This window comes from Encephalitozoon intestinalis, chromosome VIII (assembly GCF_000146465.1).
Source record: "Encephalitozoon intestinalis ATCC 50506 chromosome VIII, complete sequence".
NCBI lineage: Eukaryota > Fungi > Microsporidia > Unikaryonidae > Encephalitozoon > Encephalitozoon intestinalis.
Window position 1 is genome coordinate 172,287 of NC_014422.1, and position 20,808 is coordinate 193,094.

Consider the following 20,808-nt stretch of genomic DNA (forward strand, 5'->3'; position numbering starts at 1 on the left):
TCAAGTGATGAAATATTGTAAACAGCCCATGATAAAAGACTTTGACATGGTTGAGTGCCCGTTCAAGGCCGAGAGGTGCGTACTCCCTCTTGTAAAAACAGAAGCGGGGTATGAGATGAGGATCTGCGATAGGCCTGATGCCAAGAAGGTGGTTGCAACGAAGGATAAAAGCCCTAAAGGATATTTCCACTTGGAAATATCTGGGGATAAGTGTAATATAATTGGATACACAGAGAACATATATTCCTTCACAACACCAGCAGACTTCTATCTTCCTGTTCCCAAGCAAACGAAGGAATTTTATTCTGAAATTTACTCAAAAATGGTTTATGGGGACATGAGCCAGTGCATGGAGATTGCCGAGATGTTTGATAAGTCATATGGGGACAATGAAATCCCCATGTACCCGGTTCCGATTATATCCACAGTTGAAAGCTTTGAAAATTATAATTTCAAGGACTTCAAGGGAGGAAAAGACAAAACCGGAGATACAGTTCATGTGGGATACGAAGACGAAGTTCCTTTGTGTCCAGCCCCTGGTTTGCTTGAAAGACTGAAGAAACTCCACGGAGTAGATGCGATGAGGTTACAGGAAGATTTATTCAACCGTTTATTTTCCCTGCATCCAATTCTAAGGATATCTAACATCATAAAGATGTTCAGGGCAGATGAAAGAGTTGCAGAAATGGGATTCAGCGACTGGAAAATAAAGAAGTTTCTGCCTCTGCATGCATACTTTATTGATTCGGGACCCTGGAGAGGATGCTGGGCAAAATTCGGCTTCGACCCTAAAGAGGACCAGAGCAACTTTAGATACCAGATATATGACAGCCGGAAATCGGGTAGAACTTTTCAAGTCTTTGAGGCAGAAAATGTTGTTCACGAGGTTGAGAGAAACAAGTCATGGTATCTGGTTGGCAAGCCGAGCTTCAGAATGGGATTTCACACCAAGGCTCTTTTAAATCTCCTTAGGTTTCGATATGAGTTAGATTTCCATCCTAACGAGGAGGATGAAGACGAACTGGAGTTCGAGGTATTTGACTGAGATGAAGAAAATAGCTTCCAGCCCTTCCCAACGAACTGGGAAACTAGACAAAAGAGGAAAAAATTTATCCCTCAAAATGGTAAGTGGACCTTGAAGTAATTTCAGTCTATTAAAGAAGTTAGAGTCATACCGGATGAAGCAGGATTGTACATGCCGGACGATATTCCACAATTTGTTGAGAAGTACAAAGCAAAAACAGCCCGCAAGCCAAGGGCTAGGAGAAGCGACTTGAGCAAGGGAATGGTTGTCGTTGTTCTGGAAGGGGTTTTTGCATCTCGAAGAGTAGTCTATTTGAAGGCGCTGGAAGACAATCTCGCTCTCTGTGCTGGACCAAAGTCAGTTAGCGGAGTACCATTTTTCAAGATTGACGAGAGATATCTTCTGGCAACATCGACTATTTTGAGTATTGGTGTGGATGTGAATGTCGACGAAAAGAACATTATCTTATCAGAGAGAGACGTTTATGATGTGCCTATGGATGTTGAGATGACAGATGCAGAGAAGAAGATTGATGAAGAGATTGCAAAAGCCGTCAAGGAGATCAAATACATGAGGACCTATCTTTCTGAGCCATTTGAGATCGACACTACAAGAAATTTCTACTCCCTGAAGTATTAAAGGCTATCCATTGGTTTTTATTTGTACTTACCATGTTTCTGTGGCCAGATACTTCCAAAAGAGAACCCCCTTTGTCCTTAGGGTCTTTTCATTTCTTTTCTCTCTTTTGTATAGAGTTCATGGGACTCTTCAAGGTTTAGTGGGATATAGGTGTTTTTATAGCTGGAGATGATGGGGAAGTGCCTGGAATTTGCCACAGACAATCTCTTCCTACTTGTTAGGCAGAGAAACCCCGAAAGAACCTTTAGCTCTTCCTCGTCAAACAGATTCCCATACTTCTCTCCAATTATAACTTGAGCGTCTTTGGTTTTGGAGTAAATTTCCACATCAAGCAAATCAGACCACTTGTATCTGTCCTGAGGGGCCCCCAACTCCTCGAATATCAGCTTTATTTGTGACACTTCGTCATTTCCTCTGTATGGCGGTCTCCCAAGTCTCATTTCCAGCATTATACATCCAACAGACCATGCATCTATCTTGAAGTTATAGGATGTCTCCCCGAGTAACAACTCCGGTGCTCTGTACCAGAGTGTGCACACTCTGTTTGTCATCATCCCCGAAATCTCTCTGGTTAATCCAAAATCTGTAAGCTTTAGCATTCCATGATGGTCTATTAGGATATTGCTAGGCTTTATGTCCCTGTGTACCAATCCTAACTCATGCATCGAACTTACAGCCTCTATGAGCTGCGATATGATAGATCTTGTGTGTTCGTTACTGAGCTTGGTCCCCGACGCAAGAAGCCCTGTTAGATCATATGGCATGTACTCGAGAACAACAAATATAAAGCCTTCCTCGAATACAATTTCGTTGAGCCTTATTATGTGCTTATTAATTACACTCTTGCAGAGCTTTATTTCCCGTATGGCCGTGAACGGGAAGCCTGTTTCTCTATCTACAGGCATCTTCTTAATTGCAAACACGGTTCCATCGGCTATCCTTCTGGATTTATACACCTGCCCAAACGCTCCTTCCCCCACTTGCTTAATATTTTCATACTTCTCCATCAGGGTCAATCCGTGAGTATGTCTCTTGTTTGGATTTGGGCCGAAGTCCTTTCGGGCAAATTCAAAAGTTCGGGAGATAAAAAATCATTTGAGTTTATTGTTATCAATCCCTAGCAGATGATATATTATCTTCGCTTCCTTCGCTATCGACCAACTCGGAATCAATGAGATTGGATTTTTTCTTTTCCTTCTTATCTGAAGGCTTCCCCCCTTTCTTTTCTTCAGGATTTCCTCCTTCATCCCCTCCCTTGTTTCCCTTTCCATCGCCTTTGTCTTGGTCTTTTGGCTTTTCGCTGGCACCAGAATTTTTATCTTTAGAGTCCTTTCCGTCCTTTCCATCCTTTCCCTTTTTGCCATCATCTTCTTTTGGTTCTTCCATTGAGCTACTATTGTTTCCACTCCAGAGTTTAGAGCGATGAGTAAGAGAAGAAGAGTTTCCATCCTTGCCACCCTTCCCATCTTTCTTTCCATCCTTGTCACCTTTCTTTCCATCCTTCTCGTCCTTGCCATCTTTCTTTCCATCCTTCTCGTCCTTCTTTCCATTCTTGTCATCTTTATTTCCATCCTTCTCGTCCTTGCCATCTTTCTTCCCGTCCTTGTCATCACCGTTCCCATCTTTGACATTAGAAGAAGATAGACTTGATTGTCTTAGACGGTGTCTTCTCAAATTTGTTAGGTTTGAGCCATGATGCCCAATTCCATGTATCCTTTTAAGGGCCTTTGCCATGAGAAGTCCTGAGACAAGTATTAGCTTCTTCATGTTTATTTTCCGTTCCTTAGTATTTATATTTGATTCTAAAACATGTTTCACAACCTCAAAATCCGTTTTTGATCATCTTGTAACCTGTTTTAAGTGTCTATCTTCTAGAAAGATTTGTTGTAACATTCCCTATTTCTCACTAAGAAGAAATTATCGATCTTAGCAGGCCAAAGAGTGAATCTTTGTATATTAACTTTTTATCAACGGCTTGGATATCCCGGTATTTTCGATTATTTCAAGGTACTCGTCATATGTCATTTCTACAGCAAGATGCCCTATTTCCCCTTCTTCCGAAGTTTTAGAAATGGCATATAGAATCCCATCGTCATATTCCATGGATACAAATCCAGACCTTAGGGAAAGTGACAGATAGAATATGTTCTCAATAGTCTTTGAGAATGACTCTGGATTAATTACAAGCCTGAAGTATTCTATTCTGTCCCTTTCCGAAACCAATCTCCTGATTTGCATGAGAATCCCTGACTCTTCTGTAGAATCCTTTTCCCGAGTAATTAGTACTGGAATTTCTGCAGCAGGAAGGTGTTGTCTTGATCTTTGAACCTGGGATCTTTTTCTACTCGGGGCTTCTTCAGAAAAAACTAGAGAAAAACAATTTAGAAACTTCATTCCTGCATTACATTTCATGGCATATCTGTAGAAGTCGTCGAGAAGGCTCTTTCTAAACAACTCGACAAATGTACTCGATGTAATGTCCTCCAAATCGATGTCTTTTTCCATCCTCGTCCATGCCAGCTTTGTCCACAGAGCATTCATCTTTGCATCGAGCTTAAGCTCAGAAGATGTTTTGATCTTCCTAAACAGCATGTTGGATGTGTTTATTAACTCCTCCAATCTAGACTTGTCCTCGAGAAGGTCTTCTCTCTGAAGTCTTATTTTCTGGAGAAGATCCAAATAATCGTTTCGCACTCCACCTTCGTCTGGAGAAAGCTCACCACCGTTCATAGCCCTAGGATGTTTTTCCGGTAATTTCATTAAAGACCATCGGGCAAGACTGTATAATTTATACTTTCAAAAGGACTTGAAAAGTCATTAACATTCTTAAATCTATTGTCTTTTCTACCTCCATATCTTCTTACCACTATTCCCGTAGAGTTCTGAAGAAACACTCCTGTAAGTGTGTAGGCCTCAAGCTCAACATTCCTGCATCCATTCATTCTTATCTGATGTGCACTGCAAGACACTTTACAATCCTTAACATTGTTAAGAACTACCGACTTTTCACAGCAAAAGTGCTCAAACACCGCGTTGGTGCAGTCTTCAATGACAACCTCCACACAGTCTTCAATGGTTACAAGTTCGTCTCTGGAACCTTTGATATATCTCTTGTCTTTGATACCATCTACCTTGTTTTCTCGCCTTTCAAATGAAGTTAAGCTCCTGAACGGAATGGTACCAATTTCCGCTCGATTGTGATCATTATAAATCTTCTTTAACCTTGCCACCTTCTCCAACAAGACTCTCCTGCCATATAGAGATGGTTCAATACGAATCCCATCTTCCATTTCCAAAATAATCTTTCGAGCTCCTTCAAAGTCCCCTTCTTTGATCTTTTTAACAGCATCCTCCTCCATCAGGGCGAACAATTACTGCTCAATATACTCCACGGCTTAACACAGTAAGAAGGTTTAATTCCTATCTAAATATCTTTTTCTACCAGACTTGTCTTCAAAATCCTCATGTAAAACACAATCCCTTCTCTTCCTATCTCCTCCGGATGAGGAGTAACCTCATATTTATCTATGGAAATTCTCTTCTTAAACATAGGACAGTCAAGTATTATGCTTTCGTATTCTCCTCCTTCTCCACAGAAGTTCACTTCCAGACCCTGGACCGCCTCCAGACGGTCATAAATTTCATCAAGTCCCATGTTTATACATTCTCTTCCTAAGAGAGACGATGCAACCTTCACTATTCTTCCCTCCATCCCATTAGATATCATCTCCCCAAGTAGCTTCTTCTGATCCATTTCCCAGAGAGGAGACAGACACCTAAGAGACAACCTTTTACACACATCCTCAACTCTGTTCTTTTGGTATTTGGACAAAATAGCCCCAGAAGATACGCCTTCGAAGTATATCTTTTCTTTTGCCGAGGCAATGGCTTCATAAAGATCTTCAACTTCATCACCTTCTTCCTTTTTATATTGAAGATTCTGATTTATACTCTTGCATTTCGTCTCGTAAATAAAAATAGGAATCCCGAGACATTCTCCAAGCAGATCGGCCACCTCGGATCCAACAGTTTGGTACATAAAAGAATCTTGATATCCATCTCCGCATCTCATGTGAAGCAGGCCTACAACCTGATGCCCTTCGCGCTGAAGAACATGCATAGCATATAGACTGTCCTTCCCCCCACTGGCCAGTGCAAGGTATTTCATCTTTCGAGGATTAAAAATTTCCCAAGTAAAGAGAAGCAATTCAAGCACAATTACTCTCTAATGATCTTTAATTTTTCTGATCATTTCTTCAGCCTCCTCAGGCATGTCGATCCCCTTTGAATAGTAAAACAAAGTTTCCTCTTTGTCGGTGGACAATATGGGATCAAACACCTTCCATAAAAGTTCTACCTCGTCTAAGTTCACACTGTTAAGACTTTTGTTCCTTATAAGACTGTCAAAAATGATTTCATAATCTCGGTATCCCCCGTAACTCTCATGCATCAAATCGTTGATTCTTTTTTTATCATGCAGAACATGCTTGACGGAATCTCCTCCAACAAGAACCTCGAGAAACACCTCGCACTCTGGATAGATGTTGAACACCAGCCTTACCACATCTATCTCGTTGATATGAACAGTTTTGTTAGAAAGCTTCTTTTCCTCGCAGAAAAGCTCAATGCATTTTGAAAATACATCTCTTTTAAACTCAATAGATATCTCAGTTCTCTTTTCATTCATCCCTTTTCCTGCGACAATGATAAAGGGAACTTTAGACCATCGAGGAGTGTTTACATTGATAGGAACTATACAGAATGTCTCAGTGCTCGAATCCTTGTGGATCTCCTTGCTATAGTCATCGTATTGGCCATAAATACACTTCTCCGCATCAATAGTACATGCATCAAAGATCTTGGCCCTTTCTAACGCTTCCATAGTCCTCGATGGTTCTGTAACGTCCGATGCAACAACCCCAAGAAGTTCGGCCATGTGGTTCTGAACTATATCCTTTACGATTCCGTTTTTGTCAAAGTAATTCCTTCCCTCCCCTCCAAGAACCTCCTTGGAAATTATCTCAACACTTTTGACATGCCTATTATTCATCGTCTCCTTCATAGCACTTGACCCCCTTATAATTCCTGGCATTGCTATGACCAATGGTTTCAGAAGATAGTGGTCGATAAACTGAACCTTGCTTAGGTCAAACTTTTTCATCTGTGCAAAAGACTCGATGCTCTCTCCATATGGCTTTTCGATACATATTACCTTGTACTTAAGCTTCGAAGCCTCCTTAAGTATACTGGTGTACACAGAAGGTGGCACAGAAAAGTAAAGCACTGTTTCTGGGTCGGCTATATCTTTAAGCCTCGAAAGGTCGTCATAGGATCCCCTGACGTATTGAACCTTCGAAAGGAACTCCGGAGAGTAATTCCCAACCTCTTGAAGAACTTCGGAGTATTCAACATCATACTTGGTTCTTGCATATCCAACAACTTCAACATCCTTGAGATTTATCCTGGAAAGCGCAGGAAAAAGTTTTCTTTTTGCAAGGTCGCCACTGGATCCAAAGATAACGACCTTCATTGGGGCACTCTGTCTTATGCTTAAATAATATTTTTTGTAATCCCAAAGTAATCAATAAGATTTCTGCAATTGCCTTAAGTCAATTTTCCGTCAATTAGAGAGAAGAAGAGTGACTAATAAATAACGCTGGAAGCAGAATCCGTTTCTTTTCTCTTCAGAATCCTAACAAAATCCACCTCGACAATTTTCTTGTCCTTCTTGTGGAAATCATGTCTTCTTGGAAGTTCATACTTAATCTTTGCCAAAACCTCGGCACTTGGATATCTCGCAACTATATATTCTCTAGTGCTTGTCTTATGGAGGGAATATACAACGTCACAGAGTTCTAAGGCCTTGTCAACAGCCTTTATGTCGGCATGTTTTATCTTTGTGCCAAATGGAGGATTGATTACTGCTGTGTCAAACTTCTCATTGATGAAGGTAAGATCGTCTATAGAGCACCTTAAAAGATCTACATTAGCTTTAAACTTAAGATTGTTCTGTTTGAATACCGACAGAGCCAAAGGACATAAGTCAACTCCAAGGATGTATGATGGTGAGAAGTAGCTGCAAGCAAAAGATAGCATTCCGGTCCCACAGCATAGGTCCAAAATGGACTTTCCCTCAATGTCATCATATGTAGAGTGGATGATGCTAATCATGGATGCGGCTATGTCTGGTGGCGTCATATATTGCTCTAGTCCAACACTCATTTTGGAAAAATCTTCAACTTTGGAAAGCTCCATCTTTAATTTCTTGACTTTCATGCAAAGTACAGAACACGGGGCATTCATACAGCGATGGTTTGGCTGTGGCAAAAAGCCACCACTGGGATTCGAACCCAGGACCCTTAGCTTACAAAGCTAAAGCTCTACCTACTGAGCTATAATGGCTCGCTCTCTAAGGAAAATACACACATCCTGGGTAGAGATGCTCCATTAAAAGAAGCTGCATCATCAAGTGCAAGCTTTAAAAAGGATTCAACAAAAATTTTACTCTTTGTTAAAGTCGTTGACATCATAGGACCCCACCTTGGTCCATCCTTCCTCATTCATGTAGTAAAGGTTGATGAATCCTCCAGAAAAGGCGTCTCGATGGGCTGCATGGAAAATAGCCTCCTTTCCCAAGTTCAAGGCTTCTTCCTTACTCATGTCGAACCTATAGCATGAAGAAAGAATTCCATAAGCTATTGTGGATCCGCTTCCTACAGAGAACAAGTTGCCCTTAATTCTTTTTCCAGCGTCGTCAACATAAAAAATACATGGCTCACTTCCGTCATATCCACAGAGCATAGTCCCCATCGAGAGACCATACCCCTTGTATTTGTATACACAGTTGCTTAGGTACATGCTTGCTGCAGACACTGTTATTCTTCTTCCGTTTGTGAGCTCATAGTTCTTTGCATACAGACCCACAAGCTTTTCCCAGTAAAAGCAGTCTGCTGCTCCTCCAGCCATCGTTCCAAGCAAGTTCTTGTTTATCTCAATTACCTTCTTTACGGTCTGAGAAGCTATATATGGCCCAGATGTTGCCCTCGAGTCCACCGCAATGACCATTCCCTCTTTAAACACAAAGGCAAGAGTCGTTGTTCCATAGTACGGCTTTATAAAAGACTTGATTAGCTGCTGATCAATGCAGGTGGTATCAATTCTTCTGATGTCTCTCTTCAATGTTTCTTCCATCCAAGGGGTTTCAAAATGCGAGAAGGAGATAGTATGGTCAATTATAAAGAAAGCCCCGAGAGAATGGAGGATTTGAAAGAAAAGATCTTTCAATTTGGAATATATGGAGCAAAGCTGGAAAAACTGAGTAAAGACGAAGTAGAAATCGCTATTGGAGAACCGTGGGTGGAAATACTAAAAGTCGAAACAATAGAAAATCTGAAAAGAAACTTCATCACCGATTGCTTGAGAACAGAAACGAATGGATATATGGTAGATAACTTCCACTGGGACAAGCTGTATGTAAGAATGGGGACACTTGCCTGGAAGGATTATCTAACTGCTGGGACATTTAATTTCACATCGAAAGAGTACTTTCTAATAATGAGTCTTCTTATAGAGACCAAGAAGTATGTGGACAATGTGGAGCTCAGGAAGTTGCGGCTTGATCCCAAGAAAACCCACTACTGCATTAAAAGGCTTGTGAGAAAAGGATTTATAGAATACAGAACATCCGAAGAAACAGAGAAAAAAAACTTTATATACAAAATTAAGGCAATTCTGGATGAAAGAGGATTTATAACGCGGAAAGTAGCACAACCATTAACAGACTCGGGGCGGATTGATGTGGTTGGAAGAAGACGCCTGTTTGAATACCGAATCGAAATTGGACTATACGACAACGTTCGGGAAATGATCTTGAGCTCTGAGGGAGGAATAATTACAAAGGACTTAAAAGACAAGCTTGGAGTTAGCTCAAAAATAGGATACAAGCTTCTCAATAAGATCTACAACGAAGAAAAGGGGATTTTCAAAAGGATTGAGGAATTCCAGGGCCGTATTAGGAGATACAGATACCATGCGGCTTGCAAAGAGCTTTCCTACCAAGTCCCTGAGGAAGCCGGAACTGTAGAATATATAACCTCGGAAGAAAGAGTAAGAGCTATCAAAAAGCTTATGTCCATGAGTTCTGTTCTTCAGCTTGATAAGCAGACCTATGAAAAACTTCAGGAGATAACAGGATGGAAATACGAGTTCGACAGAAGAACCATAATCAGATCGGCTATACTTGCAGGGTTTAAGATATACAAGCAAAAGAAGGGAAGGGAAGGAAAGTGCAGCAGATATATGATAATAAGAAACGAGGTCTCTGAATCGGATATTGAGGCCTTGGATGTGCCAAGCAATGTCATCCAAGAAGACATGTCCGAATTCCAAAGAAAGATATACAACATCTTTGTTAATTCACCAAAGCTTGTGGAGATGGACAACGGATACATTCCTCAGAGGGAGGAAAGACTACAGCTGTTCTATAGGTTTCTTGTGGAATATATGGCCTTCCAAGGAGTAAAATCGCTAAGATTTGACTGGGAGGTGGTAAAAGAAATGGAATTTAGCCTTTTGCTATCGATAGTTCCCTTCGGCAGAATTGGATTCCGAGAGTCTCTCTGCCAATTCATAGACTCAGGAGAGACAGATAGTAATGCGTTCAGAGCAAAAGAATGCATTTTATCTGGAAAGGCAGAACCTTCAAACATCACTTCTCTTGCCGGAAAGAGGGTCTCCGATGTTGTTGATATGAAGCTACCCCAGAGCATAAGAAAGCTTATCAGATTAAAAATAGGAGTAGGAAACTTTGTATCCTTACTCAAGCAGATGAAAGACCTCCAAGTTCTCGACATTGAGATATCAAGCAAGAAGATAATGATAAAAGAAAACTCCATGGATCTCTCTTCGGGGATAAGGGCTTTTGAGAGGGTAAAGAGATCCAAGAGCAGTGGAAAGTATGTTTCCCTGGAAAAGAGGCTTGAATTCTACAAAAAGATACGCAATGTCGAGGAGAAGAGATTCTATGACGAGGCATACAGAACCATCTACACGGAATTCAAGGGCGATGAGTTTGAGGCTATGTTTGATAGATTGAAAATGTTCGGAGATGAAGGGATAGATGATATAAAGCAAACCTCGTTGGAAAGACTGTATATAGAATTCAAGAAAAACATAATCGAACTAGGATGGATAGGAGCACTAGATTTCAATTCATACTCCGTTTCGGAAGCCAAAAAAGTACTAAAAGCACTTTCTCGAGACAAGATAATAGCAAACTATAAGGGCATAAAGAAAGTGGAGTTTGTCACGCCGCACGAGAGCTTTCTCCGGGTAATTAACAAGAAGTACGATGTGTTCAAGTTCAAAGGATATAATCAGTACAAAGGAACGGGGTACTTCTCGCATTACTTTGATCTAGTCTATTACACCTTAGCAACATCTGGATCCTTGGAAGTTACCGAATTAATTTCTCGTGTCAGATTCATAGCTGATTTCGAGATGGAAATGTTTCTTTCTGAGTATAAAAAAGTTTTTAAGGTCTCTAATGTCAATAATACCAGAATTATCTCTCTCGGCATATTCATGGATCCGTTTGAATAGAGTTAGTTCTTTTCTTTTTCAAGTCTAAGAAGTTAAGATTCCGATAAAATAAAAAAGTACACCATGTTTTACCACCTTTATTTGTAACTTTTGTTTTTTGTTTCCTTGTCACGTTTACTTATCATATAGACTGGATTTTCTATAAAATAAATTTTTCCCTTTATCTTTTTTCAGTCCTCGTTTCCTTCGCCAGAGCCTCCACCTCCTTCCTTTATCATCTCATCCTTCAGCTGGTTAGCTCCTTGAACAACTTGTTCAGCTTTTTCACTCACAGCTTGATTAAAAAGAGGCCGAAGTAAATTTCTAGTAGGATCCCCTCCTCCAGAAGCACTAATCTTCCCAAGCATGCGTATGGAAACCAAAAACGAGCTCAATCCTATTTTTCCAAGCTTCATGTTACTCTAGAGATTTTGATCTTATATACTTTTTCGTCTCCTTTTTCCTCCTTTCTCCTTGGTTTTATTGGAGTGGATTTGGATTGTAAAGGAGAGCTGCTTTCGAAGGATTGAAGAAGGAAAGAACAGGAGGTGGAGTTCAAAACATGATGTTTTTAACGATATTTGTATTTTGGATAATAGTCGGTAGCTCGAACGCTGACGAGGAGCTGAAGGAGTTTATAAAAAAGTCTATAAAAGAAGAAGTTACGAAGGAGATGTATGAAATTGTGGAAAAGACCACAAAAGATATGAAGGAAGATATGGAAAAGAAGATTGACGAATTTATGTCAGAAAAAATCCCGGAGCACGAGGAAAAGGTTGTGTTAGAGGAGGAAAAGGTTGTATTAGAGGAGGGGCAGGATTTGGAAGAGGAAGAAGAGTCTTCTGCAATGACTATTTTGAAGAAGGCTGGGGAAGCCCTTGCCATTGTAGTTATATGCATATTGATTGTGTTTTTGGTCTCAAAGATTTTGGAATACTACCGAAGGTTAAAGGACTGCTCTGAATGACAGTTGCGGAAGCCAAAACTATATCAACCTCAATAAATAAAGACTCTAAAATTTTGTCTGTTATGATTTTGGATTTTATCTAGGGGTGAGATGAAACATAAGAAGCAAAAAACGGGCGAGGCCAGAGTTGGATCGTTAGAGAAGTTTGAAAGACTAGCCCGAGAAGCTGTAGATCTCAAGGTTCCGGTTGGAGTGTATGGGGAGGTTGGAAGATCCTCATTGGTAAGTAGGCTTCATTCAGGGATTTATAGCAAAGGTGGACGGTTGGTTGAGATTGATTCTCGAGAAATAACTGATGCAAGAACATTAGGAGGTTTCTATGCAGTCAAGGAAGGAGATGTTGAGTACATGAAGGGATTACTGATTGAGTCTATGGAGAGAGGAGATTGGGTTTTGTTCAAAAGAATTGATAAGAACCATGGGCTGATGCAATATCTTTTTACGGTAGTAAAGTACAGAAGGCTGCTGGGAAACGATGGGAGGGAGGTTCTTGCACATGAAGATTTTAGGATATTCTTTACTTCCAATGATATATTGGATATGGATGACATTGTGTTTGTAGGGCCACTTGGGTTTATGTTTGAAGAAGCAATGATGATGTTTGAGATAGCATGTGTTAGACAGCTTCTTATGAAAGTTTTCGAAGTTATTTCTACTCACTGGAAGGGGTGTTCGAAGGAGAAAGGAGAGGAATGCCAGAGAAGTTGCCTTAAAATTGCATGCAAGAACAACGGATGGTGTTTGTTTAAGGAATCCACAGTTTGTGGAGCCCATTTCCGATCTCTCCAGAGAATTAAGAAGAGACTTGAAGGCAGTAACGGAACTAAAACAGAGGAGCGAGTAAAGGTATATCAATCAGTATGCAATGTATTGCTTAGACACGATTCGGATTCTTTAAGATATCTTCTTGCATTGACTGATATTCCAGATATTTCACTTCATGGATTAGACTTTGCTAAAACTAGTTCTGTTGAATGGGGCATCTTCAATCTTCTATGGAACATTAAAAACAGAGACCACACCTTATTAATTGGAGATACAGGGGTGGGAAAGACCTCAATGATTCAGTATCTCAGCTCGAAGTCCCATTTCTTCTTGGGAGTAGCGACCAAGTTAAGGGTTGTAAACATGTCGGCAGACTTTGATGGAACGGATTTAATTGGAGGATATGGGACTCTAGACATCAACAAGGCTATAGAGAGGATATGTAATCAGGAACGGCTAAGCACACCAGTCTGTTATGGAAACAAAGAGAAGCTCGAATATCTGAGGGAGAAGCTTTCTCTTCGAAAAGAAGATGGGTTAAAACATGAAGGGGCTATCAAAAAGATTGATGATCTTCTCAAACTACTAGAAAAAAAGGTGCATTTTGTCTATAAAAAGGGAATTCTTACAGAATGTATGGAAAACGGAGAATGGCTGCTTCTTGATGAAATCAACCTTTCCTCTGAAGAGACACTTGACCTGATAGACGGGGTCTTGGGTAAGAAGGAAATACTCCTCTACGAAAGTGGAGACTTGAGGCCACTTGAAATTCATCCGGGATTTATGCTATTTGGATGTATGAATCCTGGGGGAGATTTTGGAAAGAAGAAGTATGAGGGGGTTGAATTTAATAGCGTGCATATTCATGATTTCAGTACTTCGTTGAAGGATATTAATCTTGTGATTCATTCTGTGCTTAAGTATGAGATCTCCGAAGAAAGAAAGAGCAAGATAGGGGAATTCTTTTTGGAATTGAAGAACAAGGTTAGAAAGGGAGAGCTTGGGAATATAGTTGAGCCCTTGATAAGCGGAAGAAGCCTTGTTCGAGTTTTAAACTTTATCAGAAGAAGAGCAGAGAAGGGGTTTGAGCAGTCTGTATGGGAGGGATTTGATTTGTTTGTGTTCACACAGCTGGACTTTGTTAGCCGTTCTATTGCAATTTCTCTCCTGTCGAAGTACTTTGCAACCCAATCCTTGAGTGTTGAAAGGACAAAAGTTAAAGATGGATTTGTTCTAACACACAGGATTCAAACATATCTGAGAATAATGGAGCTAGGGGTTCTATCTAACTGCCCATTGCTTCTACAGGGGGATACATCTACAGGGAAGACAAGCATGGTTTTGTTTCTATCCAAGGAGATGAATAAGCGTGTTATCAGGATAAACAACCACGAACATACGGAGGCTTCTGATTACATTGGTAGCTTTACTTGCACCAGCAGAGGAGTTGAATTTCAAGAAGGAGTTCTTGTGACAGCAATGAGAAGAGGATATTGGGTTATTCTTGACGAACTAAATCTTGCATCTAGTGATGTACTTGAGGTGTTGAACAGACTTTTAGATGACAATAAGCAGATATACATTCCTGAAATAGATGAGGTTGTTGTTCCTCATGAAAACTTCCGAGTGTTCGCTACGCAGAACATAGGGTATGGAGGTAGAAAAGGATTGAGCAAAGCATTTAGAAATCGGTTTGTTGAAATGTTTTTCAATGAAGGAGGGGAAGAAGAGATACTAGAGATTCTTCATGGAGGATCGGGGCTTCCTAAGAGCTTCTGTAAGAAGATGGTTGAAGTTTATAGTGGACTTAGATCGAAAAGAAGTGTTAATGCTCTAGTGACCCTTCGAGATCTTTTCAAGTGGTCTGGAAGAGTGCCCAGAAGCTTAAGCGAGGTATGTTTTCTAGGAATGAGTATAATATATGAAAGACAAAGAGAAGAAAAAGACAGAAGATGGGTATTCCAGGTTTTTTCTGAGTCTTTCGGGGAAGTAGAAGTGGAAAGGTATGGAAGGATTATCACAGGAAAAGAAGATAAGGAAGAGATAGTAATTGGTAAAAAGGGAACCAACTTGAAGGATTTATCCCTAGCAGCCGAAGAACTTTATGGAAAGAAGCTCGTGTTTACCGATACATTCAGGAAAATGATTAGTCTGACGGTTCTAGCATGGGAAAGTAAAGAACCAATTTTGATTGTTGGAGAGACTGGAATAGGGAAGACAAAAATATGCGATGTGGTCAGCTCGTTGTTCAAGACAAAGCTGATTACTTTAAGCATGCATAGAGGTATAGAGAGCTCTGACTTCATCGGGAATTTTGTTTTTGAGAATTCAAAGGTGGTATGGAAGGATGGGCCTCTTGTCAGAGCAATGAAGAACGGAGAAGCATTCCTGATTGACGAAATCAATTTGGCGGAGGATTCTGTGCTTGAACGACTCAACAGTGTTTTGGAACCACAGCGCACCCTATACATAACGGAGACAGGAAAAGAGGTGGTTGCACACGAAGGATTTCGAATACTGGCGACTATGAATCCAGGAGGGGATTTTGGAAAAAGAGAGTTAAGCCCAGCACTTAGAAATAGATTTTCGGAGATGTACTTTGAAGTCTCCTCGGATGAGATTCCTCTGGTATTTGATCATCTCATAGATAAACGGCTTGAAGAAGTAGGTATGCCAAAGGAGAGCAGAGATATGTTCAAGTCTTTGGCGAGGTCACTTGATACGTCTATCAGGAAGCTTGAACTTGTGGTTGATTTTATATACAGGCGCTATACTGGGAGATTTGAAGAGGTTGTTTGCATGGAGATGTTTGATGCAATAAGTGCATGGAGAGAAGCACTAGAAATTATCGAGGCGAACAGTTCTGAAATAGAGACGAGATACATTGAAAACGAAAAGATGTTTGGGGCGTTTCCATACCTAGTAGGATACAAAAACCCATCCTCATTTGATTTTGAATCTAAAACACCTACTTTAAATCTTAGGAGAGTACTCCGAGCGATGGGATTGGGAAGAGGAATTATGCTGGAGGGAGATCCTGGAATAGGAAAGACAAGTATAGTGCAGGAGATAGCGCGAAAGATGGGGAAAAAGTGTATTAGAGTGAATCTAAGCGAGCAAACGGAGCTATGCGATCTGATCGGAAGTTATCTCCCAATTGACGGGGAAATCCGCTTTGTAGAAAGTGAGTTACTACACAGTCTTAGGAACGGAGGATGGATAATTCTTGACGAGATTAATCTTTGTACTCAGAGTGTGATTGAAGGATTGAATTCTGTGCTAGACTACAGAAGAAAGCTCTTTATACCTGAAGTCACAGTTGATGTTCATAGGGACACCCGAATATTTGCAACTCTCAATCCATGCAGCTCTATAAATGGACGAAAGATGCTTCCAAAAAGCTTTCTTGATAGGTTTGTAAGAATCAAGATGGACGGGTACACGGCGGACGACATTGCACAAATCCTCCACAAGATGTTTCCAAGACCTGTGATAGTGAGTTCGGCCAGTCTAAGAGAAAATATCCGAGCAAATCAAATGGGGAGTTTGGAATCTAAGAATATTAACTATTTTATAGATGAGTCTATTGTTAGGATTGGATCTGCTCACATCCAAAGAAAGGGAGGAAACCTGGATTTTGTACTAGTTCATTCGCAACTCCAGCAGATGGAAATGATCATGAAATGTGTGGAGATGAATATTCCACTTGTTATATCTAGAGGAGTGGGGAGAGATTCATTACTTCGGTTTGTATCTTCTGTGTTTGGGCAGGAAATGATGCTCTTCAACTGCCATAAGGATACGGACGTGTGTGATCTTCTCGGGCAATACCAAAAGATGGAAAATGGAATGTTTGAATGGCGTGATTCTGCAATTGTGCAAGGGATAAAAAGAGGAATGATTGTTGTCTTTACGGGAGTTGAGTTTGTAGAGAAATCTGTTTTTGACCGGTTAAATCCTTTGTTTGAATCGGAAAGAATATTGAATATATATGAGAGAGGGATTGACACAAATGTTGTAGTTAATCCATCGACACGATTAATTCTGTTAGTAAAAGAGCCCAGTATGCTATCACCGGCACTACTTGATAGATGTATGCATGTGGAATTGAGTGATAGACTCGACTATATTGATTTGTGGAAGTTGTTTGTAAGGCAATCCAACTCTAGTTCTGTCTTTCATGAAGACTTTTATGGTCTCTCTATGGACCGCAGCCAAATTGATTTTGGATTGGATTTAAAGAGATTGAGGTTGTTGGAGGTATGGCCTAGTTTTCTCGGCAGACATCTTTGTGGTGTATGGAATGCTTTGGAGGAATCTAGGATTGACGAGATGTTCCAATTCCAAAGAAAAAACATAGAAAATTATGAGATAGATTTTGAAATTCTTCATTTCTACAACAAGATCCGACTTTATGTTGAAACACCAGACGACGATGTGTCCAAAATTAACCTACTTAAAAGCATTTCTACCATGAGCTCTGAAGATCGGAAAGCAGTGGCATTTATCAAGTCTGCAGATCTCTCGATCTTTAGCCGTTTTCATGATCAAGGAGGGTGTTCTCTTAACTTCCCGAAATCATCCAGAGATCTAAAAGTAAAGGCCATCAGGTGCCTTCGAGATAAGAAGTTTTCTGATTACAAAAAGTTAAGAATGATTGTGGAGCAGCTTCCGGATGTGGAATGGCTTCTCCATTCCGACTTCGATATGTTTTTCTTTGAGTTTATCGAAAGATGCTTAAATGATCCTCTGGAGATGGTAAGGAAAGGATTGATAGCAGAGATGAATGAGTTTGAAAACAAAAGCCTTTCGGAGATATATGGTACTATGAAGAATATGTACAAATATGGAAAGGGATCTATAGAGAAGATGGTGGATAGATATGAAAAGGGTATCCAGGAATATAAGGCCAAAATCCAGGAGATTGAAGGAAGGATGAACAGAGACTACCTGAAGTTTAGGAATTCCTTAAGAGGCCTAGACTTTTGCTCATATATGTGCGGAGATAAGGCCTTATACTCAGAATTCGATGATATTTTGGACTATTATTTGATATACTTGTTTTATAGGTGGTCAAACGGAGAAGGATGCTCGGGAATGTGTAAAATCAAGCGCATAGGGGTAGATTGTACGAAATACGGGGACAGAAATAGTGTTGAAGAAGAATCTGGAGACTATGCGAGCTATGGTATCCTGTGCTTAAACTTAATTGACCGCGGTTTGGAGATTCTTCCACTCTTAGGGAAGATTGACTGCAAGTCTTTAGGACATGAATTTTCAAGATATCTAAACTCGTTGTACTACTCGAGGTCGGTGGACAGACATAGTTTGATTTTGGAGGGAATTATATTCGACAGAAGGATACATGTCAAGGAAGCCGATTGGATTGATCATCTGTTAGAGTTTAAGGAAAAAGATCTGAACAGGTGCCTAATGTTAGTGTTCAAAGTCAAGGGAAGGGCTCAGATTATTGAAAGGGAAACAACCCGTTTGGAAATAGAAGAGAAGTTGGTCGACCTTATGGATCAAGAAATGCTAGAGCTCCCTATATTCACAAGCATTGGGTATCTCATGGAATATGGAAGGAAAAAAGTAGATTCTGAAGACTACGAAGCTCTTCTACAGAAGGACATAAGTAACGCAGACTCAGACTCGGATAAGATCTTGGAATCGACAATAGTTATATCAGGACATCGGGACAAGAGAAATTCCAGTGCTGATAAAGAGTTTGGACTCCATTCCATAATGGAAGCCTTAGAGAGATTTTATAAGGATACGTCTGTCTGTGACATAGAGAGAAACTACAAGTACTTTCTGTACCTAATCACAACGCCATTTGACTTTGAGATGGCTGAAAGATATTTTCTGGACTGTTCTGTTTATGAGTTTGTGGACAGGATTAGACATGCACGGGAAATGGCAGTTAAGAATGAAGACCCCGTTTTCTACAATGTGACTTTGAAGTACGTTTCATTTGAAGTAGAAAGTGCTTATGAAGATAGAATTCGAGATGCTAAGTCGAAATTAAGGAAGGAACCCAAGCTATTTAGAAAGACCCTGGAGGATTTGAAGAAGTTCCTTATATTACCTGTCACAAATGTTCTAAATCTTAAGTTTCCTCAACCGTATCCTCTTTGCCAGGGATATCATCCCAATGTATGTGCAAGCCTCCTTAGGGAGAGATCGGATTGCGAATGTGAGGATTGGATTGAGTTTTCAAAGAAGTTTGACCGAAAAGAAGTTGAAAGAATTTTTGAAAACAACAAAGTGAAAAAGAAAGATGTACTTGGGCGCTTCCTTAACAGGATGCCTGAAAAGATGTTTTCTAACTCCGAAGTATGCCTAGGTAAGATTGTTAATCAAATGACAGAGGACAGAGCAATAATGGGTCTTACTCTTGCATGTATCGAGAATCCATACATCCCACTTATGTATTTCACATTTATATTTGGGCGTCGAGAAGAAGAGGTTTCCGAGGAGGAAACAGGAATGAAGAGCGGAACGGGAAATGTCAATGTGAGTGACCAAATTAAACATGAAGATGAGATAGATGATGAGTATGGAGAGCGAGAGAAAGTAAGTGAAAGTGATGGGATAGATTTTGACAATGATGGAAGTGTCTCGACGGTTTCCGAGTCTGAGGAAGAAGAATATGAAAGCGGAGTAGATGGATACAATGAAGAAGAGAGTGAAAAAGATGAAAATGAAAACGAAGAAGAACTCAAGAATGAACAAGATACAGAAATGGATGTTGAAGACGAGGGCTTTGGATCGGAGAAAAGTGAAGATGGAGGAGAAGAACAATTGGGTCCAGATGTCTCAGAAGAAGATACAGATGCTAGTAATGTCTTGGACAGCACGGAATCAGAAAGTGAAGGAGAGGCAAAGTCACAAAATGAAGAAGATTCCAACTTCCACAACGAGCCTAAAACAAGCGAATACCAATTTAAAGAAGGAATTCTTAACAAGAATCAGACGTGTGAGGTTGCAGACAATTACGACAGATATGTTGCAGGGAATAACCAAGAGGATCGAGCACTTTGTCAAGGAGAGGGGAATGAAAAGATTTCAGGAGATGAAGATTCTGGAAGTGGAGATGCATTTGAATCTACTGTAAGAATTAGAATAGAGGAAGAGGATTGTACTAAGTTGACGAATATGCTCAAGATAATTATGGAGTCAAGAAAGGGAAGCAAGTACAAAGGAGACTTTAAGAGTGGAAAGAAGCTGAACATGAAGAGGTTGGTTCCGTATATAGCCAGTGGATTCAGAAGAGATAGGATTTGGATGAGGCGCCAAAGAAATGATAAGAAGGATTATATCCTTCGCTTATTTATTGACAACAGTAAGAGTATGTATAACCAGGAGATGATTGACACTCTTTTGTCTCTATATTCGAAGATAAACAAATCCTTCTCTCTGCTTGGGATACCGGTTGAAGTTTATAGATTTGGCGAACTCCTGGAAAGAAGTACGGTAGAAGAAATGAGATTCAGTGACTCCCAAACCATGATCGACTGGATCGACGAGTTTGATGATGGAATCAACATTATTTTGACCGACGGTCTCTTCCAGAATGTAGGACATCATCACCCCAACTTCCTAGTCCTGCTGATCGACAAATGCAACGTCAAGAGAATGTCTAAAGTAACTGTTTCGGAAGGATCCGTGTTTGTCCAGAGATACCTAGATACCTTCCCTCTTAAATATTGCATTATTTCAAGTGTAGATGAACTTGAGTCTACATTCGTGATGGCATTAAGCGAACTTATTAGTTCCTAAGGATTACAACGGGTTTTGAACCAAATAAAAACTTCTTTAGAAAATTAAGACC

At 40.2% G+C, this 20,808-nt stretch overlaps 14 protein-coding genes and 1 non-coding gene across 15 annotated transcripts; 5 read left to right on the forward strand and 10 right to left on the reverse strand.

The window, feature by feature from the left end:
- Window positions 1–28: 28 nt before the first annotated feature.
- Window positions 29–1,045, forward strand: Eint_081730 (RNA polymerase III transcription factor IIIC subunit; the record flags this gene model as incomplete). The annotated part of the gene is made up of 1 exon (XM_003073419.1): window positions 29–1,045. The coding sequence occupies one exon, from the start codon at window positions 29–31 to the stop codon at window positions 1,043–1,045; it is 1,017 nt and encodes a 338-aa protein (XP_003073465.1).
- A 76-nt stretch (window positions 1,046–1,121) lies between these two features.
- Window positions 1,122–1,663, forward strand: Eint_081740 (ribosomal protein L6e domain-containing protein; the record flags this gene model as incomplete). Its single annotated transcript, XM_003073420.2, has 2 exons — window positions 1,122–1,124; window positions 1,151–1,663. 2 exons carry the CDS (start codon window positions 1,122–1,124, stop codon window positions 1,661–1,663), a joined length of 516 nt encoding a protein of 171 aa, XP_003073466.2.
- A 77-nt stretch (window positions 1,664–1,740) lies between these two features.
- On the reverse strand, window positions 1,741–2,670 carry Eint_081750 (cyclin-dependent protein kinase; the record flags this gene model as incomplete). Its single annotated transcript, XM_003073421.1, has 1 exon — window positions 1,741–2,670. One exon carries the CDS (start codon window positions 2,668–2,670, stop codon window positions 1,741–1,743), a length of 930 nt encoding a protein of 309 aa, XP_003073467.1.
- A 103-nt stretch (window positions 2,671–2,773) lies between these two features.
- Eint_081760 (uncharacterized protein) lies at window positions 2,774–3,430 on the reverse strand (the record flags this gene model as incomplete). The annotated part of the gene is made up of 1 exon (XM_003073422.1): window positions 2,774–3,430. One exon carries the CDS (start codon window positions 3,428–3,430, stop codon window positions 2,774–2,776), a length of 657 nt encoding a protein of 218 aa, XP_003073468.1.
- A 189-nt stretch (window positions 3,431–3,619) lies between these two features.
- Eint_081770 (uncharacterized protein) lies at window positions 3,620–4,393 on the reverse strand (the record flags this gene model as incomplete). Its single annotated transcript, XM_003073423.2, has 1 exon — window positions 3,620–4,393. The coding sequence occupies one exon, from the start codon at window positions 4,391–4,393 to the stop codon at window positions 3,620–3,622; it is 774 nt and encodes a 257-aa protein (XP_003073469.2).
- A 29-nt stretch (window positions 4,394–4,422) lies between these two features.
- On the reverse strand, window positions 4,423–5,022 carry Eint_081780 (uncharacterized protein; the record flags this gene model as incomplete). The annotated part of the gene is made up of 1 exon (XM_003073424.1): window positions 4,423–5,022. One exon carries the CDS (start codon window positions 5,020–5,022, stop codon window positions 4,423–4,425), a length of 600 nt encoding a protein of 199 aa, XP_003073470.1.
- Window positions 5,023–5,087: 65 nt separating this feature from the next.
- Window positions 5,088–5,831, reverse strand: Eint_081790 (putative PP-loop ATPase; the record flags this gene model as incomplete). Its single annotated transcript, XM_003073425.1, has 1 exon — window positions 5,088–5,831. One exon carries the CDS (start codon window positions 5,829–5,831, stop codon window positions 5,088–5,090), a length of 744 nt encoding a protein of 247 aa, XP_003073471.1.
- A 57-nt stretch (window positions 5,832–5,888) lies between these two features.
- Window positions 5,889–7,193, reverse strand: Eint_081800 (glucose-6-phosphate-1-dehydrogenase; the record flags this gene model as incomplete). Its single annotated transcript, XM_003073426.1, has 1 exon — window positions 5,889–7,193. The coding sequence occupies one exon, from the start codon at window positions 7,191–7,193 to the stop codon at window positions 5,889–5,891; it is 1,305 nt and encodes a 434-aa protein (XP_003073472.1).
- Window positions 7,194–7,306: 113 nt separating this feature from the next.
- On the reverse strand, window positions 7,307–7,939 carry Eint_081810 (putative methyltransferase; the record flags this gene model as incomplete). Its single annotated transcript, XM_003073427.1, has 1 exon — window positions 7,307–7,939. The coding sequence occupies one exon, from the start codon at window positions 7,937–7,939 to the stop codon at window positions 7,307–7,309; it is 633 nt and encodes a 210-aa protein (XP_003073473.1).
- A 53-nt stretch (window positions 7,940–7,992) lies between these two features.
- Window positions 7,993–8,065, reverse strand: Eint_081820. Its single transcript has one exon. It is a non-coding gene; the product is annotated as a tRNA-Thr (tRNA).
- Window positions 8,066–8,164: 99 nt separating this feature from the next.
- On the reverse strand, window positions 8,165–8,854 carry Eint_081830 (proteasome subunit beta type-5; the record flags this gene model as incomplete). The annotated part of the gene is made up of 1 exon (XM_003073428.1): window positions 8,165–8,854. One exon carries the CDS (start codon window positions 8,852–8,854, stop codon window positions 8,165–8,167), a length of 690 nt encoding a protein of 229 aa, XP_003073474.1.
- A 63-nt stretch (window positions 8,855–8,917) lies between these two features.
- Eint_081840 (uncharacterized protein) lies at window positions 8,918–11,263 on the forward strand (the record flags this gene model as incomplete). Its single annotated transcript, XM_003073429.2, has 1 exon — window positions 8,918–11,263. The coding sequence occupies one exon, from the start codon at window positions 8,918–8,920 to the stop codon at window positions 11,261–11,263; it is 2,346 nt and encodes a 781-aa protein (XP_003073475.2).
- Window positions 11,264–11,433: 170 nt separating this feature from the next.
- Eint_081845 (uncharacterized protein) lies at window positions 11,434–11,658 on the reverse strand (the record flags this gene model as incomplete). The annotated part of the gene is made up of 1 exon (XM_009163626.1): window positions 11,434–11,658. One exon carries the CDS (start codon window positions 11,656–11,658, stop codon window positions 11,434–11,436), a length of 225 nt encoding a protein of 74 aa, XP_009161890.1.
- Window positions 11,659–11,807: 149 nt separating this feature from the next.
- Eint_081850 (uncharacterized protein) lies at window positions 11,808–12,209 on the forward strand (the record flags this gene model as incomplete). The annotated part of the gene is made up of 1 exon (XM_003073430.1): window positions 11,808–12,209. The coding sequence occupies one exon, from the start codon at window positions 11,808–11,810 to the stop codon at window positions 12,207–12,209; it is 402 nt and encodes a 133-aa protein (XP_003073476.1).
- A 90-nt stretch (window positions 12,210–12,299) lies between these two features.
- Window positions 12,300–20,756, forward strand: Eint_081860 (Willebrand factor type A domain-containing AAA ATPase; the record flags this gene model as incomplete). The annotated part of the gene is made up of 1 exon (XM_003073431.1): window positions 12,300–20,756. One exon carries the CDS (start codon window positions 12,300–12,302, stop codon window positions 20,754–20,756), a length of 8,457 nt encoding a protein of 2,818 aa, XP_003073477.1.
- Between the last annotated feature and the right edge of the window lie 52 nt (window positions 20,757–20,808).